General features: G+C 38.2%; 1 protein-coding gene across 1 annotated transcript; it reads right to left on the bottom strand.

Annotated features, from left to right (window-relative positions):
- Positions 1-238: 238 nt before the first annotated feature.
- Positions 239-20,587, bottom strand: kdm5ba (lysine demethylase 5Ba). Its single transcript, XM_081357711.1, has 28 exons — positions 20,412-20,587; positions 19,189-19,387; positions 17,516-17,593; positions 16,825-16,947; positions 16,506-16,676; positions 15,632-15,760; positions 15,456-15,549; positions 12,003-12,070; positions 11,756-11,914; positions 11,320-11,439; positions 11,070-11,228; positions 10,779-10,960; positions 10,438-10,600; positions 10,234-10,353; positions 9,441-9,635; positions 7,756-7,937; positions 7,504-7,628; positions 6,544-6,694; positions 6,321-6,435; positions 5,878-6,233; positions 4,441-4,579; positions 4,153-4,332; positions 3,896-4,048; positions 2,788-3,201; positions 2,603-2,693; positions 2,302-2,507; positions 1,212-1,481; positions 239-1,071 (listed from the first exon to the last, which is right to left on the bottom strand). The coding sequence occupies exons 2-28, from the start codon at positions 19,339-19,341 to the stop codon at positions 952-954; spliced, it is 4,416 nt and encodes a 1,471-aa protein (XP_081213837.1). The 5' UTR covers positions 19,342-19,387; positions 20,412-20,587; the 3' UTR covers positions 239-951.
- Between the last annotated feature and the right edge of the window lie 401 nt (positions 20,588-20,988).

Below are 20,988 nucleotides of genomic sequence, written 5' to 3'. Positions count from 1 at the left end.
TAGTGGCTCCATCCACAGGAATGGAGGTTGAACAACTACACTGAACCGACTTTTTTTTTTACTTTGTCGCCACCTGATGCTCAGTACGAAGCATCAACGTGTTTGATTTGTGCGATTCCACACAGAAGTTGCACACAAATAAAGACAAGAAAGGTTCATGATAACAGAAGTAGGTAAGTATTTATAGGTGAGAACAAACCATTTTATTCCACAACTGAATTAACATCGGAAAGATCTGTTTTGAGTTTTAAAGAAAGCCACATTATACATCACAAAGTATATTTCACACAGTTTTTTCTTCAGCCTGCTACATCTCTTTTGTCTGACAACCTACATTAGGATTCTGTACAACACTTCTAATGCATCAAGCAACAGATCAGAGCAGATCTCAAGCTACTGAAAATCAGGGTAACCAGCCAACTTATTGCTGGGATAAATAAATAATATTTTATATTATTAGACACATGTACCAAAACAGCGGGTTCCAAAAATAATTTTAGACCATTTTGTTTAGTCCAATTAATATTATTTGGTGTAAATAGCCCAGATTGATAATTTCTTGTTAGAAATTCTCGAAAGGTGACTGGGGAAAGAAAAAAACCAAACAATAAATATGAACAAATACATTTGGGGAAGCTGAAGTTCCCCATCGTTTGCATTTATGGGATGGAAACCCCTGAGGTACATCTATGCATCACGTTCTCTAGAGAAGAAGAAAAAAAATGTTATAGAAGGAAATCTTCAAAAATACAAAACAAAAAGCGGATAATCATACAGATTTTTGTTAACAGTCCTATCAAGAAGGCAGTAGCACCAAGGGAGCAGAGGGGAAGCGGGAATCAATAAGAGGATGATCTCTGGTGCATTCTTGGTGCTGTAACTTATGTGCAAAACGGGGAGCCTTTTGACTATCCTTTGAAAAAACATGATTTTGGTCCTCATTCTGTCAAATCAGTTTTTAGCGCAGCTGACGCAGATGTAGTCCTCATTCTCAGCCTGCTCAGCAGACACTCCCACACAAATCTGGTGGAACCACTGGTTACAGCTGCCATCACACTGGACCCAGTTTACCTATGAGGAAGACCCCAAAAAAAACATTAAATATTCATGCAGGCAAGAGTCACACAAAAATAGAACCCAAATATATTTGCAAGAATGATGCACTGGATTAGAAAACAAAACCAAGCACTTCCAACTATGCTAGAGCTAACCTCGTTTCCTTCTGGCTGTTGGCATCGCTTTGCCGAGCACACAGACCAATCCTCCTCAGACTCGTCTGAATACGATGGGTCAGAAAGGGAGTTGGCAGGGGAGGTGGTTCGTTTCTCCTCTCTTCTCCTTTCTTTGTTCATTTTGGGCTTCTTTTTCTTGGGCTTTTTTATCTTGTCTCTGTGCGGACCTTCCACGTTCTCTTTCTCTAGACGCCGTTTGCTGTTCTTCTCAACCTTCTCGGATTCCTTCTTGATCTCTGGAACCACATCCTAGATGGAAACAATTCAAATCAAAATCAGTCAAAAGATCAGTTCTGAAACCTAGTGAGCTTTCTCGCAAGACAGCATTCCAACAATTATGGAAGGAACCTCGTAAGTGACTGATTTGGAACACTCTACATTGGCAGCAGTTCACGCGAACAGCACTCAAGAGACTCGATATGTAATTGACATTGTATGACGTTAGTGTGTTGCTATGCTAACAGCAAAACACTAAGCATATAAACAGGACAAATGTTAATAAAAACATTTTGGGAGTACATTAAACTTTTTAGAAATACTTTTCAGTACTGAAGGAGATTCAAGTTTATTTATCATTTAATTTGCATTTTTGGACTATTCACACTGAACCCATTGCCATTGTTGATGAAAAGCTAATAATTAAATAAATGATAAAAAAAATATATAAGTAATTAAATAAATAGTTCTGAAATAAGTAACATAAGTCAGTTATGACAGACTATTATGACAAAACTTCAACTTTTGCAACCATGTCAATTTCAAATGTTTATCTTAATTATGGCTTGATATCTGCTAAAGGTCATAATTATGGCAAAAAGTCAAAATTGGGGCATACAAAGTCAGTTGTGACAACTTTCGTTTACCTGCATGTCATATTATGACCATTAACCAATATCAGAGAACCATAAGCATGTAAATGTGTTGTTCACTGAGATATTAACTTCAAGTAAATAATTAAAGTCAAAGGGGTTGGGTTTACAAAAAAATTTGGGTCTAAATCATAAGAATTTACAATGCTACAAAGCAAATGCTATTGAAGGATTAGTAAGCAAGTTGAGAGTTCTCCCACCTGTGCTTTGCTGTGCGGGGGGCTCCTGTGAGGTGGACTTCTGTCTTGAGCAATGTGATACTGGTGATCATGTTCGCTGCTCTGCATGGAGTGCTGGGATGGTGAAAACCTGTTAAGCAGGCTGCTATAAAGCTGTTGAAGCTCCGGTAACGTCACCTGCAGGAGAAGACCTTCAACCAACAGCTCCTCCAACTCAGCACTGAGTTCTGCAACGCATGACAGAATCCCAAATGTTTACATCAAGACATTTACAACCACTCTGTAACTGTGCATTTAAAAACTTCAGGTGTGGTTGACTCACCATTGAGAGGAATGCAGGGCTGCAACATGTAGAAAGAACTGTTGCTCCCTTCCATTGCCTGAGATGATGCAATCCCAGAAATATGTCTTGCCTGCATCATATAAATAGAATTAATCAAATATAAAGTCAACTGAAAATATGCTTTTATGTTACAAACTAATTATATTGAAAAATATTTTGCTCACTTTGCCATCCAGATGCTGTGTAGGAGGAGAAACCTGCTGCACTTTGTGCTGCCAGCGCACCGTTCTCTCAATCACATATCGCAGGGCATCGCCCTCCGGAAGCCGAATCCGAATCCGCTGTAAGGAAGCGAGCAGTGGAAGCACCTTATCCAGAGGGGGCTTCTCAGAGCGCTTGCAGAGCGGGCATAACCACGGTAGGCCTGTCTGGATGTCCTTAAACCCCGGCACACAGCCGCTGTGGTAGGCGTCTCGACAAAGTTCACACTGGAGCATGGGGCCTGCGGGGACGGTGTGACACAAGCACACTGTGGGGGCCAAACAGCTGGGCGAAGACTGACACTTTGACTCATTTGAGATCCTCAACATAGACATGCTATCCAACTCTTTCTGATGTACGTCACTGAGAGTGGCCATCTGTTTGGAGAAGAATATGCAAGTCTGAGCAGATACACAAATGTCCATCATCACACATGTGAACAGTCAGGGCTCAAAAATAAGGATGGCTCTTTCTAGGTTTCTGCAGTTTTTTTAAGAATCAAAATTAAGAACACATGCCCATACAGAACAAACCCATACAATCTCAGATTTTTAAAACAGGCTGGAGCACACATTCAACTACAAAACCAAATTGAAATTGGTTTATGTACTAATATACCAATATATATGAATTAGAGGTTGATCAATATTGGATTTTCCTGATATGATGATAATAATGTGTTTAAAGAAAGGCAATAAAAAGATTGTGCCGATACTAGTAAAATCTAAATAGACAGGGACTCTTATTTTGAAATATATATGCTTTACTGCTTCCAGCTGCTCTTTCAAACAGATGAGGGAGATAAAATATGCAACCATCTACAGCATCTTACAATATAAAAAACATAAAGTAAATTAATCAACAGGTCATTAAAAATACTCTGAAATCACGTGCCACGTGCAAAAGTGCTGCGTTTTCACTTTGAATGTGCAGCTAAATTAAAGAAGTCTTTTAAGGACATGCAGAAATCCTGAATTTTATTTTTATTTTTGAGTGCAATATATCAGGGTCAGCGAGACTAACCAAAACCTACTTGTTTTGCATTCAGCCTAAAACCAAAAGGTGACCTACTGCTGAAGCTGTATCTTTGCTCGTAGAAAGCGCTTTTTCCACATCAAAAAGGGAGTCCAGTTTTACTTCAACTTTCTTGCAGGGTAATGAGACATCCTTGGCTTTTTTAGATTTTGACTTCTGCATTCCAGTCTCACACCTAGGACACAGAACCTTAAAGACACGAACATACAAATTAACAACAAAACCACTTATTTGACTTAAATCATATAGTTATTCATATCCAAAATAAGTATGGTTGCAAATAAGTAATCTACCTCAAGAAGAGAATAGGATGAGTTCCTCAACAGGAACGTTTTAGCTGCACTCTCCTTCCAGGTCTGTACCTCAGATACTAAGCTTTCCAGTCGAGTGAGTGGTTCCAACATAACCGGAATACCTCTGGCTCTCGACACTAGTTCAGATAGGGTAGCAAGACCAGGAATACGGCCTCCAGCCTGTAGCAATAAATGTTTAAATGGATGGATCACTACTTACACAAGTTTCTATGTATCCAATCGTTGGGTTACAAATAATAGAGCAGTACAGAAGTATGTGAAACACACCTGAAGAGAATCTGCTTCCATTATCCACTCTCTGGCCCTGCTTACACAGTCTTTGAGCTGAAGACAGCTGGGAAGGTATGCTGGGATGCTGTCCACTTCCTGTATAGCTGCCTCAAGAGTCTCGATACTATGACGAGGCCTGAAAAAGAGCAAAAAACAAGCGAGTCTACATTATTTTACAGGATCAAAAGGTTCAATTCAGCAACAACGCATTAAATTGATAGTATTGACAGTTAATTGGACAGTAAATGTTTTTACATTTGTAACAAAAGATTTACAATTGAAATGAATGCTGTTCTTTTGAACTTTCTATTTCACAAAAATAGTGTTATCAATGTGAAAAACAGCTGCTTAAGACAAATCTTGAGCAGCAAATTAGCATATTAGAGAATGATTTCTGATGGATCAAGTGACACTGAAGACTAGAGTAACTGCTGGAAATTCAGCTTTCCCATTACAGGAATGAATAAGATTTTAAAATGTATTAAAATATTTTAAACTGCATGTTTTTACTGTATTTTGATCAAACAAATGGTCAGCAAAACAGACATTTCAACAAAATCTCCAAACTGTTGTGTATGGACAATGTATGTGTCACATTAGACAATGTCACAATAGATTGATCTGAGTTTATCAGTCAGTAAACAGCTTTAAGTCAATTTGTCAACCCTGCACATTTTTATTCCCAATCAGAACCACCTCAACCAGATGTCTTTTTTACAACATGCATGTTGGGAGTGCAGGACTTATATTAGCCATAAGCCATTGAAAGGAATAGGCAAACAAAATTTGCAAGCAAAATTGACAACAACTTGCAAATTATTTTGTTGCACAATGAATTTGGTCATGCACAATGCCAAACTTAAACCACCAGGAGTTGCTTTCGCTTCTCAGATCTAGCTGATAAAAGGGATGTTGATCAAAAAAAGTGAAAATTCTATCGTCATTTACTCACCCTCGTGTTGTCTCGGTTCCAAACCCATAAGACTTTCATTTATATTCAAAACACAAAAGGAATGTTTTTTTTAAACCTGAAAGATTTCAGTCCTTCGCTAAAAGTCCATTCTACCAAATTTTTGATAGCAAATCGCTTTATATGATGAAAAAATTTAATTTAGGCCTTTATTCATATATAATGAAAAGCCTAAAGTAAATATTTTCTTCATATAGCCTAAATCAATCATCTCTCTTCAGAAGGCTTGGATTAAACCACTGCATTTATACGGTTTTCTTTTACAATCTCTTTATGAACTTTTTAAAACATCGAAGTTTTGATGCAATGGCTTTTCAATGGAGGGACAGAGATCTCTCAAAGTCTCACGTATTTGGAATGACATGAGGGGGATTAAATAATGACAGTTAAATTAATAAAAAAAATTTGGAGAACTATCCCTTTAAATTAAAGTAACATTTCACTTAAATACAAATTAAGTTCACCTAGCAGTGAGCATGTTATGGGCCTTTTCTTCCCAGTGTTCACAGACAGTGAGCAGCTCCTGCAGACGGGCCATGGTTCTTTCCACACAGGAGTGCGGTGCCAGGCCTACTCCCTGATCTATGAGCCTCCTCATGCAGTCTAGACTGAGGTCGGCCGGCTGATCGCTGGCTTCTTGAACAGCCTCCACCCAGCGTGCTTGCTCCAGCCTCTGCCTCAACGCCGCCAGCTGAGGCAACTCCACATCCAAGCCTGCGCCTTCATCTAGGAGGCCTTGGAGGGCAGAGGAACCAGCCATGTCCTCTGCAAGGAGATCCAAGCTCTGCTGCTGGAACTGTTCAACACGGTTCAAAAGAGCCTGAGATAGAGGTTCGAGGGAAAAATATAAGATCAGCACATCTGGGAACAAGGAAAATGACACTTAGGATGTTGTGTGGTTGGTTACCTTTAAGAAAGGGGCCTGTCGGATGGTACAAGGCAGGTCATACAACTGATTGACAAACGTCTTCAGTTCCTCCACAGTGAGCTGGTTTTGAGACTTCCCCCCACCGGAGCGATACCTATCAACAAAAATATACACATTTGATACAGAACTGCATCAATTTAAAACTACTTAAAATGCAAGAACTTCAGATAGTTTTACATATCAGAGGAAGCAATAAACATACCTCGTCTGTCTCTTCCCATTGAGGAGTTGTTGGGCCATTGAGGTACACCTATCTGCATTCTGGATGACTTGACGCAGGTGACATAGCAGGTCAGTCTCGGGGTACATCTTCTTCTCTGCTTCTACTATCAAGGAACGAAGCTCCTCCAAATCTAATAATAAAACAAAATTAATTATTTTAGACATTAAAAAAACAAGAGCATTTAAATCCCCAGAATCCCAGCATAGCAGAATTTTGCAAAGTTTGTACAAGGCAATTAGATAATACCTAACTTTCACTAAACAAACACAATGACAGTAGCTGACATGCTTGAAATGCATCACAACAACAGTTTTGGTGGAGAAAAATTAGCAAAAATAACTGCCACAGCTCGCTTAAGTCACCAAGCCAGCTAACACTTTTGGAATAAATGTATACATTTACAAACAATTTGAGATATATATTTTTTATTTTATTCATACATGTTTAGAGATTGAAAATGCTCTGAACTTCTGAACGTACATAAATGAGACAATTTCTCTCAATGTAACAAAAAAGAAACGCTTGGCTTCAGGGGTCAAACTTTTTTAATGTTCTCACACAATGGAGCCTATTCAATAAATGATTAAATAAAAAAAGTTACATATTATAATGATATAACAAAATTATATATACACATTTAAGTGTAATTAATGGTTAAAATGAACATATAAATATTCATATCAAAGCATTTAAAATATTATTAAGTTATGTGGTTATGTAAATGTTCAAATAGTGAAATTTATCAACTGTTTTTCAAATACACTCGGGCAATTTCGCAATGTTTTTTTTGTAAATATACCCCGATGCAAATTTATTTAAAACGAATTGCTTCCTAAAGTTTGTTAAAGGGTGAGACAACATTAACAAAAAACCCATTATGAATAATAAATGCTTGGGTTTCTAAGGTTTAAAGATAAACACATTGCAAAAATAACTTACCACTTTTATTGTCTTGATCTGCTTTCAAAATCTTGTTAACTTTAGATGCCCAGTCTTCATAGGACTCTGCACGAGCCGTCAAAACCTGGAACAACGGTTTCAGCTCGGCAAGTGTGTATTTATAGCTGAGCAAGTAAAAGACAAAAAGGTTAATATGTAGAATTAAAGCAAGAACTTTTTGCATATGAATCATCATTCTGAGTTTTAAACCCATGACTTGTTTTAATGTCCTATGCTTTTGCGAACACATACTTGAGTGTGTAGCTTCTAGCAGGACAAGGGCAGAGGTCCTGGATATGGTGGAGACAGACCAGCTGGTCGGGGCTACAGGGACAGGTGATGGCAGACAGGTAACAGGTGGTCCGGCACTTAGCACACTGCCTTTCCTCGTCTGGTAGTACATCATAGTCAACCTGCTGGGAGTGCCACACACCCTACAGAAAAGCAAATACACAATGGGATCAATTAGTAATAGACAGACCGACCATGAATGCAAACAAAGAGCAGAGGCAGAGCTAGAGGTTAAATTTATATATATATAATTTTTTTTTAAACCTGCAGCTACATACACACACATATACAGTAGTCAACATTTGGATCAATGAAACAAGTGGATCAAAATCTTTCAAATTTATACATGAATTTTGAACAATACCTGTTCTTTTCTTATGACAACTTTTATGAACTTTTTTGATCCACTTCAAATGTTTACACACACACATATACATATATATATATATATATATAGGCAGGGTAAATAAATTTGTTGATTTTTATGAACCAATATCGATTCTTAAATCCCAAGAATCTTTTTTTCGGTCTATGCTGTTTTCGGTTGATGAATGAAAAAAAGCTTTGTAGTGCGCCTTCCATCCCAAAAAAACAAACAAACTTTGTGCTTTGTTACTTTTGATATGAAAAAGCGAAGGACATGTGAACAGATCACCTCTTCCTATTTACTACTAGTCACAGCATGAAATAAACATGAATTGGAGTCGAAACATAATTACGAAGTGTTATAACTTCATCATTATAGAAGTTTTTTATTATTATAGTTTTTTTATATTCAATATTATAGTAATTTAGAACCTACTGACTCCCTGTATAATTTACAGCATTAGTTGATTTTTTTCCTTGAGAAAATTTGCCATGTACTTGATTTATTCAAATGAATCAATATCGAATTGCCGTCTCAGAGCAACAAACAGTGGTGTGAATGATTAAATGTTTTTGAACGAATTGGTTGAGTCAGTGATTCAATGACTCATTCATAAAGAGAATCACTTGCTTCATTCTTAAATGAATCAGCCTTTTGAACAAATCAGCTGAATGATTCAATGACTCACTCATTAGGACAGTCACCTGCCACCACCTACTACCTGTTCAGTTTAATATTTTTAAGTATCATTGCATTTTTACAATATTTCATATTTGTATTGTAAACACTGTATTGTAAAAAAAAACAAAAACATTTGTCTCATAACATTATGCATTTAAAATTTTTTCAGTGTAAATGCATTAATGCCATCTCTGTTTCATTAAACAGTCTGTGTAAATACATGCTAAATAATGCATTTTCTCTGGAGTGGAAGGATGGATTTTGTTGATATGGAGTTCATTTTTATTGGTAACAGCCTTATATTGTCTTATTTTTCTAAATGAATTTACACACACACACGCACACACACGCGCACACACGCGCACACACGCACACACACGCACACACACGCACACACACGCGCACACACGCGCACACACACGCACACACACGCACACACACGCACACACACGCACACACACGCACGCACACACGCACACACGCACACACGCACACACGCACACACGCACACACGCACACACGCACACTCTCAATTGGGTCATGAAGTGCAAGTTAAAGCAGTTTAAATGGGCTCACTGCCTTTAAAATAGCCACCCACCCGCTTATAGGCTTTCTCACGGAGCATCTTCTCTTCCAAAATCATAGCGCACATGTCCTTCTGGACAGCAGTGGCCAGTTCCAACTCTAGACTGTCTGCCTTGGCGGCAATGTTACAGGTCATTTCATCGTGGGAGAAAACACAGTATCTGTTGAGTGATCGATAGTGCTCAACACACTTTCGACCAAGATGCATCTGAAACACAAGACCGTATTTTAGATCACATTGACTCATATCTTGTATGGAATTATGCTTATCCAACATTAAAATCATAATGTATCTGAAGTAGCAGCATTCAAAGAAAGGTGTGGAGTTTAATGGGCCGTTTACACAACGCTGTTTTCAACTAAAAACTTTATGCATTTTAGATGTTCATTTACACAACTTTTTGGTGGGCTGAAAACACAAACTTTTGAAACAGGTTTCAAAGTAAAAGTTTTTTAAAAACGATACTGTTATTGTCTCCATGTAAACTACAAAAAGGTGAATTTGAATATGCATGTGTATTATGTGTTCAGTCTATAGGTGCGTAGTTTTTCTTTACAAAGTGACATCGCCAATTACTGGCCTGGCAGCAGAATACATTGTTTTTAGTCATTTTCACAGATCCGTGTGAACGGGGAACGTTTTGACAATGTTGTCGTCTTTACGCGAAAAATGCAAAGGACAAATGTGTCCGTTTTTAGTACATCATTGTCGTGTAAACGTACAATGTTCTGCATGCCACAAGATCATTAACATGCATTTACAAAATAGATTGGGTGAATTTTTATTTTATGCCAACGCCTTTTACCCAGTCTGCCGTGCAGAAGTTGACTGCCTCTGCAAAGTTGAAGCCCTGGTTGAATCCACTGTGATAGGCCCTCGGGAAGGTAATGACAAACTCGCCGGCACACTGGTTTGTACGGTAAATCTACAGAGGACAAAATCGTATGTTATTAACGGTCTTTGTTTAGTCCAGAACTCTCCATTAATGATTGTATATGTGGCCACTCACTGGTACTCCATGATCCATGAGCACATTTGGGTTCATGATGGTGACCAGCTGGTGGAGCAGGTCTGGCTGAGACTCAAAGAGCTCAGGGGCCAGGCTCTTCATCACATTCTCCAACTGCTCGGCGGCATAGCCAGGAGCGCCATACCACGTCTTTGGCTCTCCCCTGCAGATCAAAACAACAAAAGAGCATGGTTTGGTTGATACTAGTAGGTGTTAATATGAAGCATAAAAAAGCACGTACAAGGTGGCACAGCAAAGAGCATGAAGAGCTGAAGAGCATGTGTGCATAATCTACCATGTAAAATGGGTTTCTTTTAATGTGAAAAGTGCGAGTGGATTACCAGTGCAGATAGTTGATGGAATAGCTCCAGTGGTCCTCAATGTGCCAGCAGAAGGAGGAGAAGCACATGCCCACATAAAGCCATGGGAGCTTCATCCCACAGATGTCCGCTGTGACATGAGTCAGCACAGATGCATCCAACACTGGCATGTTGTTGAGGTTCCAGCCACTGCTCAGATAATCCTGAACAAAAAGATGATTTAATGAAACATGCATTTGTGATCTGAAGATTTTGATCTGTACTTTCAGCATACAGACTGCAAGAACTTGGCATTTCAGGTTATTTTTGTACCTCCTCCTCTGGCGAGAGCTTAAATGTGCCGTTCTTAACAGGGAAGCCACTTCCGAAATCCTTTGAAGCAATATCAGCCCCATACTCAACAGTGACATCCTCCTCTATGGTGCTAACCAGCCGCCAGAACTCCTTCTCCACCAGCTCTGTGGGAACCATCTGTCAAACGATAAGGGCGATCACTTCATATTCCAATAGCACATGGTATACAATCATATTTGTTTCTCAAGTTTTGATTTAACAGACATACGTGAACAGGCATGTTAAAGTAGTCAGACTTGAAAGAGTCAGCCATATCACCAAAGGTGCGGAGGGTGTAGTCTCTGGAGGCCTGCTCAAAGCCAAACGCCACCTGTGGCTTACCACACTCCTATAGTGAGAACAGAGAAGCCAATGATTACATGCATTATAACTGCATAGACTAAATGCAATCGACTATTAAACAATTCCGTACAACTAAGCAAAAATCACATGTACTAACAGACAGCAGGTAATGGGTGCAGAGAGCGCAAACAGGAACAGCTGTAATTTAGTTATGAATATAGGTTCTAAGAATATGACAGCATTTATGTTATCAAATGTTTCATCAATATCATATTAGGTCACAAAACAATTATGTGATAAAGACAAAGAAAATGGTCATGATGGCATAATTTTGCAGATGTAGTCAGTCGGGAGTGGCTCACCTGAGCCAGGCACTTGGGGCACCTCCAGTCACCTTTAGGGACATCGTGGAGGGGTGGGATCAGACAGAAGGTGTGATAACTGTCGTCACACCCATCACAAAGCAATAATCTATCTTCATCACCTCCACCCCCACATACCAAGCATATGTACTGCTCCACCTGTGGGGAAAAAACCCCAAACATTGCCATAAAGGAATGCAGTGCACACTTTCTGTTGTGTGAATGATCCTCTGACCTCCTTCCTCACCTTTGATTTTTCCCCTTCAACTGGTTGCTCAATGGGTTCTTCTTTCACCTGCACTGGAATTTCTTTGACTAGAAGAGATGTCAAGTAAATAAGTTCAGAATTTCACGTTGCAGTAAGATTACAAGTTGGAAATACACTACCATTTAAAGGTTTGGGATCAGTATGACTTTTTAAAAGAAATCTCTCATGCTCAAGGCTGAATTTATTTGATCAAAATACGATAAAATATCATGTAATATCATGAAATATTATTACTATTTAAGATAACTTATTCCTGTGATGGTAGAGCTGAATTTTCAGCAGTCATTACTGCGGTCTTCAGTGTCACATGATCCTTCTAATATGCTGATTGGAGGTCAAGAAACATTTATCATCAATGTTGAAAACATTGTTCTGCTTAATATTTTGTTTTTACAGAATGTTTTAATGAATACCAAGTTAAAAAGAACAGCATGTCCTGTCACTGACCCCAAACTTTTGAATAGTAGCATAGATGGATGCTAATACCAAACCATGATGAACTTCAAAATAGGGCTGTCACGATTCCTTGATAAAATACGAGCACTCGATTTAAAAAAATCCTCGATTGCAATTTTCCCGTGACGAGTAACTGGCAAAATACCAGAAGTGGCGCATTCCACAACGAGAATCCATGAACCGCATTATTAGACCGTTTTCTAATGCTTCCCAATGTATTAAAACCATTCTATATTATGTATATTACGCATTTTAACATTGTTTTTCTATAAAACTATAATAGGATTACTTGATTTTGATACTTCATTTGAAACAACTATTATTGCCTCATTGTTATTATTTATGTATTTTAAGTCATTTTAAAAGGATATCGTTTGCTTAGGTCTGTTTTTATCACCAAAACAAAATATCGGATTACTCGATTACCAAAATAATCCCTATATATATATATATATATATATATATATATATATATATATATATATATATATATATATATATATACACTCATCTAAAGGATTATTAGGAACACCATACTAATACTGTGTTTGACCCCCTTTCGCCTTCAGAACTGCCTTAATTCTACGTGGCATTGATTCAACAAGGTGCTGAAAGCATTCTTTAGAAATGTTGGCCCATATTGATAGGATAGCATCTTGCAGTTGATGGATATTTGTGGGATGCACATCCACGGCACGAAGCTCCCGTTCCACCACATCCCAAAGATGCTCTATTGGGTTGAGATCTGGTGACTGTGGGGGCCATTTTAGTACAGTGAACTCATTGTCATGTTCAAGAAACCAATTTGAAATGATTCGAGCTTTGTGACATGGTGCATTATCCTGCTGGAAGTAGCCATCAGAGGATGGGTACATGGTGGTCATAAAGGGATGGACATGGTCAGAAACAATGCTCAGGTAGGCCATGGCATTTAAATGATGCCCAATTGGCACTAAGGGGCGTAAAGTGTGCCAAGAAAACATCCCCCACACCATTACACCACCACCACCACCAGCCTCCACAGTGGTAACAAGGCATGATGGATCCATGTTCTCATTCTGTTTACGCCAAATTCTGACTCTACCATCTGAATGTCTCAACAGAAATCGAGACCCATCAGACCAGGCAACATTTTTCCAGTCTTCAACTGTCCAATTTTGGTGAGCTTGTGCAAATTGTAGCCTCTTTTTCCTATTTGTAGTGGAGATGAGTGGTACCCGGTGGGGTCTTCTGCTGTTGTAGCCCATCCGCCTCAAGGTTGTGTGTGTTGTGGCTTCACAAATGCTTTGCTGCATACCTCGGTTGTAACGAGTGGTTATTTCAGTCAAAGTTGCTCTTCTATCAGCTTGAATCAGTCGGCCCATTCTCCTCTGACCTCTAGCATCAACAAGGCATTTTTGGCCACAGGACTGCCGCATACTGGATGTTTTTCCCTTTTCACACCATTTTTTGTAAACCCTAGAAATGGTTGTGCGTGAAAATCCCAGTAACTGAGCAGATTGTGAAATACTCAGACTGGCCCGTCTGGCACCAACAACCATGCCACGCTCAAAATGGCTTAAATCACCTTTCTTTCCCATTCTGACATTCAGTTTGGAGTTCAGGAGATTGTCTTGACCAGGACCACACCCCTAAATGCATTGAAGCAACTGCCATGTGATTGGTTGATTAGATAATCGCATTAATGAGAAATTAAACAGGTGTTCCTAATAATCCTTTAGGTGAGAGTGTATGTATATATATATATATATATATATATATATATATATATATATATATAATATTATATAGTGGTGGGCCGTTATCGGCGTTAACGCAGCGAGACTCTTATCGCGCGATAAAAAAAATATCGCCGTTAATCTATTCTCCAAGTTGGGTTCGGAGCTGGCTCAAGCTACACAAGCTATGATGACGCAATCTACCCGCGGCCGCAAGGAACACCCGGCTGCAACGCATCATATTCGTCGTCATCTTAAGTAAACACTGTAACACAGCTGAAAGTGAAAACTGGTGAAAAAGATCGGTGCAACGAGCAGCAGCAAACTATATAGACAGAGTGTGTGAGGTAACAGTTCGGTAAGTGAAAACGTGACTTATCCGTTCTACCACCTCAAATTCAAAACGAAACATATCACTGAATACCAGCGCGCGCGTATTATTCCCAATATATCTGAGTGGTGTAGAACATAATCTCTGTCTGCGCCCGATTTTAAGAATCGTTGTTGTGTTTCTTTTTAACTGAAAAGACATCAGTTAGACAATATTCTAATTTTAAATTTGGGGTTTCATAAGCTCCAAGCCATAATAAACATTAGACCTACTTAAGTCTCTGCAGCTAGTGTACTTACATTTTATTTATCTGCAAAATTATGTTGTATACTTACAGTTTTGCACAATATATGTTCTCAAAACTACATACACCCTTTAAAAAAAAATACATTTAGCAGTTGTTTAGCAGGGTCTGTGTAACCTGTTCTGAAATGGTTTTATTATAATATCGTTATCGCAAGAGGCTGCAATGTATATCACAATATGGATTTTAGGCAACATCGCTAGTAGTTGATAATAACATAGGCCTACCTAATGTTGCCTACGGACGGTAACAGTACAGTAGTAACCTTTTACAGTGAGTAGAACAGCTTTCTCAAGCAGTTTGGGATGCATTTTGGAAACAGGAGATGAGCCCCTGGTCTAATGCGCCACCTGACTTGAGAAACCCGTTCTCAAAGACTTACTTTTATAGTCATTATTTGGGTAGCACACATATTCTGAATGCCTTCGGCAGAATTCAAATGAGCCATTTTAATCTAGATTAATCTAGATTAATTTCAAAATTAATCTAGATTAATCTAGATTTAAAAAAAATAATCTATGCCCACCTCTAATATATATATAAATAATGGCCCTACTTCAAAATATGCAAAGTGATTTTTGAATGGAAAAATCGAAATAGAAATAAAATATATGGATCTGTACCTGGTTCCGATTTTGCCACACAAGAGCCCATTCGCCGCCTCAGGTTGGGTTTGTTTTCACACACCTCACCCGGTTCTGATTTAAAACAGCGACCCTATGAAGAGAAGCGAAATGTCAGAGTTAAGGGCATTACTATCTAGTTTGAACAACTGGTCCAAGGTATGAATGCCCTTTACCTCTGTCCGTTTAGCTCTGCGGGCAATAGTGCAGGTTTCTACTGGTTGCACTGACTGACGCTGGGGCAGGTCGTGGGGTTTGTACTCTTTGTCTTTGGTGTCATTAGTCAGAGTTGGCTTCTGAGAGTTCTGTTGAAGAAAAAGATTTAACGTCGACATCATGTCCGATGCACCACTTCAAGTGACAAGGCCACATATTCACAATAAAAAAATGGAAATGGAAACAACGCAAATGTACTTTATTTATGACACCACTATAAGTGTGCACATGTGGCTTCACTCTTATCTAATTAACCAGAGAGCCACATGACAGCAGGGTGGACATTATTAAAGCCAGTAACAGTGAGAGGCAAAACAGATCACCCCTAGGGTATTAACCATAGGGTAAAAGCAGCAGGCGAGTGGGCCTAGAGCTCAGGGCTCATCACATGAATTCACACCACTTTATGGGTGGGGGGAGGGGACCGAGGGTACAGCACAGAAAAACATGCACATCAGAGAAAACTGTTAACCAATCATCACTCAGGAACACCCAAACACACACAAACAGCCTGCCAGACACTACTTAAAAAGTAAAAACAAACTACAAATGACACCCTATAAAAACACACACGAACACAACTTCAAGTATATGTTTGCTGCACTTCATAGTTGTGTCGTGTATAAATAAACTAGGGCACTTAACAATGCTTAATAAACTGGGACACCCTTTCTGTTCAGATAGTTGGGTTCCCTGCCAAAATATTATCATGGACAATGGCTGTCATGTGTGCAACATAACAAAGAAAATTAATCAGGAAAAGGGATGGAAACTGAATGATATAAGGCTGAAAAGAGGAAAGGGGAAGTTATATAAGCGCTTTAGTGACCTCACCATAAGATTAGCTCCTGTCTGGAACAAATAGTATGGGTAGAGAATCCTCTCATAGTGAGAGCGGAGGTGAGAGCCAACTGCTTTGCCGGGAGCAAAGCCCATCTTCAGTGCAATCTGGGTCCATCTCCGCTCTCTACAGACCACATCAAAGCCACCCTCTTCTTTGACCAGCTAGACGGAGAAAGAGGTCACCAAAGACATGTTTACATATATTTTCTTTCCAAAAATGCCACAGAGGAAGTATACATCAGCGTTTTCAACTCCATATTACCTGCAAAGTGCAAACTGTAAAACTTAGATAACAAAACCTCAGTCCTACCTTGTAAAGAACATATAAATCCAGGGTTTTGCGCTCAACATGAGGAATTTTCAATGTGCATCCCTGCAGTTCCCAGAACTTTGCAATCTGGTCCAAGAAATTGAGCTTAACTCTGGTTTGGGCCTATGAAACAAAAAAAATACAACAAAAATGGTTTCAGAAAATCAAACATGAAGTCGTCGTTCTTTCAGTAGCATTTAGTATGCAAAGGAGAAAGCATCTTTTTTTGCACTCGTTTTATATTTAAAAGAACAATTTATATCAGAATTATTTAGGGTCAGTATGATATTTTCAAAGAAATTAATATTTGTATTCAGAAAGGACACTTTCAATTCATTAAAACTGACAATACATTTTTTTATAATATTACAAAAGATTTTCTATATCAAATAAATGCTGTTCTTTTGAACATTGTATTCATTAAATAATCCTTAAAAAAAAAAAAAAAGGATTAAACCACAGAGCAATCAAAAGAGTTGGTGGCAACAATATGTGATCTTATTGTGATTTTACACCAGCGACCTTTCCTTTCTGTTAGTGACCTTTTTAGTTGACACCAAACCCTGAGCTTTTAATTGTGGCAGACCAAAAAGAGGTCATGTCTAGTTGCAGGTTTCGGTTTAATAAGGCCACATGAACATATCTGCAAATACAAAATTTTGATCAAACAGGAGACAAATAAAGGTCTCACCTCCAACTCATTGAGCCTCTGAATGCGTGGTGTGAAATGCAGTCTGTCCACATCACAGGCAAATGGTGGCTGCCATCCCTGACATAAAGAAAAAAATGTGTTAAGCTTTTATGTATACCATTTGCCACACAAGTTAAAAACTCTGGTCTAACAGAAGAGCATTCTTTCAGTTTATATCTGCATGTGGGTTTTTCATAATGACATCTTTGTACTGAACAATAACGCTTATAAATACAATATGAAAGTAGTATAGCATTTCATCTACACCCGGTTGATTAAAAAAAATATTATTATGGTTTAATACACAAATCAACATCAAGATGGTTTTCATTTCAAAAAGCCCTGATTCTTCACCTTAAACCAATTTTGCTGTGTCCATCATAAGGTATTGTATGATGCATTGCATACGCAAAAAAACAAATATAATTGAGGTTGTGAAATGGTCCACAGGCAAGAATTTGGAACTATTAACATTTTATCAAATATATGTATGTGCTAATACATTAATTATATATGTATGTGCTAATAAATCAGTTATAAAAGGATATTAGCACAGTATAACATACTAGGATGGATAGATTCAACGGAGGCCGTTTTAGGGTGTTAACAGTTGTGAACAACAAGGCAAAACACAATAAATTTACATAGCCAAGACAATAAACAACTTTATTGTTCTGTAAATGTTTAAAACGCGATCTAAACCGAATCCAGCTTCTCGCTTGCGTTGCTATTTACATCAAATTTCAGTTTCAATGGCCAAATGCAAATACACAACTCGCACAACATGGAGGACAACGGCAAAGAACAATTACGCCACCGACAACTTCAGCAATATTTTATTTATTTTACAATTTTGTCTCAAGATAAAACTTAAAACTATTTAATAAACGACAGTAATGTGTTAACAAACGAGCGGTTGTACATTATTTGGTAGCAAAAGACAAGTGGCCATTTTTAGACAAGACAGTTTCCGCACTGAAAAAAATAAGTAGCTAATACATAAACATAATAAATAAAAACATGATCAACAAACACTTTCACACCACCTTTCAACATCAGTTAACCAAGTAAAGGATTATATTTGAAAGCAAATGCTTTGACGTAAATGTAAAAAAAAAAAAAAAAAAAATGAGGAAGTTGCATTTTTTTTATTCAACGTTACACCAACAGTACACGTTTTTCGCAAAAATGTTTCAAAATAAATGTAAAAAAGTTATATAATGCTTGTCCTAGGTTCCAAGTTCAACTATCGAGGATTGTTCTTGTTTGGGTGGATGCATTCTAACATTGATTTTGGAAGACAATAACAATCACTACATTCTGTTCCTCAACATTTTTCCATCAACCAACCATTAATTAAAAGTATCTGCTCAAAAAACAGTTGTGATATTTATAAGCCATAGTATGATAAAACTCTCTTGAAAGGAAAGCAAGTGATGTTATTGTGGTCGCTGTAGGAGTAAACCACACGCGAGCATTCACGAATAGCTAGTAGCTGCGCGTACACGCGCACACGCCGTTACGAACGTTCGCAATGGCTGGAGCCGCAATCCGCCATGTTGAAAAAGCCTGTCTTTAGAAAAAGTGTTTCGGGATCTGCAATCTACGAGTAAAAAAGACGACAGAGAGGTAGCTTGCATTTGACAGTTCTGTTATATGTCGAAGAAACTTACCGGGGGCGGTCGGATCTTGCAGATGCCAGTGTTTTCTGCAATTGGACGTATTTTGTTGATGAACCCAAAAGGGTCGGCAAATTCCTCCCAACTGGGCTCAAAGACAGGGCACTCCGGTGGTGGAATAAACTCGTTGGGTCGTGAATGGGTCATTCTGGGGAACTTGATCCAAATGATGACATGTAGAAACTGTAGTAAACTGTTTGAAGTTGAAGTAAATGTTTTAATTAGTCTCGAAAAGATGCCATATTAAAGAATGATTACACCTGAACTCCGACAATTAACATCCTCATCCACTTTGGGAAACGTACACACAGACGGAGTGCTGACGTAAGAGTGCTTAGTCGTCTTCCGCTTCAAAAGTAGAGACGCTTGATTTCCTTTCTTTGTCCGACATTCTCACAAATGCAGATTTTTTATGAATAAGTTTTTTAAATTGTAAAATGTACGCTTAAATTCTCTAAATTGCATTGGAAGGGGAAAAAGGTCATAATTCATTATCGCACCATTTACGTAACGATAGGCCTACTAACAAAGCTTTTGGTTTAGTAATGGTCAACAATTTTTAACAATTTATTATTAACAAAAATATATACATTACTTCAATTAATTTAAATATAGCAAACAAAACATGCAATTATATTTCAAATCTAGCACACGTAGCTGTCTATAACAGCCATCCAGGTTTTATTTTCAAAACGCGTTTGCGTTTTTTCTTAGCTTTATCTGCTCGCGAAGGCTTAAGTAAACATGTTAAGTAGCAGATGGTACTCTCATGAAACCTGTGATCAAAACAAAGCTTTATATACAAATATGAGGAACCCTTCGGAAACTTTTGTATATTTATGCGTTTAACCGTCTCCTCTGAAGTGCTTTCAAAAGGCAGAAGTAGGTTCCCATTGAATTAGAGAAGTGACTTGGTGACTCGCGCGGATTGATAAACCAAAGCTTCATTTTCACCGGAACTACTTCTTTAAATGGACTCTTTCAAGTTACCCACTCGGAAGTAACAGATGTTGTCCAGGGACGATGAATTTAGTCACTCGATTACCATCTAAAATCATGATTAACCTTTGGCATGGGGTGACATCGTACAGATACCACATCAAAAACTGTTTGAATACATAATCCGTGAGCATTTGCACCGTCTCGTGACCCGATTTCGGAATGCATGATCCTTCAGCGGAAAATGAAATATTGTGCCAAGACAGAAAGTATCTCACCGTGCTAGCGTTGCGATTGACTTTTGTCTTTACATATCTCTGTGCAGAGGGTCCATCAACATCCAACGTAGTATTCCATGCGAGCAATTTCTATGAGCACGTATCGCACGTCAACTCGGAAGCTGTCGCCCCCTAACGCAGGACAGCGATCCCGGGTTCCCTTACCCGCCTATCGCAGGAAACCGCAGTTATTCTGCCGAGGCAGAATGACCGAGGTGTGGCAGTTGTAGCCTGACAATATCGACACTTTTGCTTAATTGTCTTAAAAACATAACATATCGATGTTTACTGTCTTATTTTCCCCTAAATCACGAGTTTAAATAATAAATGTTCTTTACGTCTACAACAGACATATTTGTGACACACACACACTAATATATATATATATATATATATATATATATATATATATATATATATATATATATGTGTGTGTGTGTGTGTGTGTATATATATATATGTGTATATATATATATATATATATATATATATATATATATATATATATATATATGAAGAGTTCAGATGCAAAAGCCTGTAAGTGCCATCTGAGATTTTCTTCTAGAATGATAATTTT

Source organism: Scardinius erythrophthalmus (assembly GCF_964197995.2).
Source record: "Scardinius erythrophthalmus genome assembly, chromosome: 25".
Classification (NCBI taxonomy): domain Eukaryota; kingdom Metazoa; phylum Chordata; class Actinopteri; order Cypriniformes; family Leuciscidae; genus Scardinius; species Scardinius erythrophthalmus.
Note: the sequence above shows the minus strand (reverse complement) of the source record. Positions and strands in the feature narration are given on the sequence as shown.

Coding starts and splice junctions, on each gene's coding strand:
- kdm5ba (XM_081357711.1), bottom strand. CDS start 19,341: ATGACCCATTCACGACCCAACGAGTTTATTCCACCACCGGAGTGCCCT. Junction 7,938..9,440: donor GTGAGAAAGCCTATAAGCGG/GTGGGTGGCTAT, acceptor GCTTTTCTGTAG/GGTGTGTGGCACTCCCAGCA. Junction 2,508..2,602: donor GCCCTGCATTCCTCTCAATG/GTGAGTCAACCA, acceptor CATGCGTTGCAG/AACTCAGTGCTGAGTTGGAG.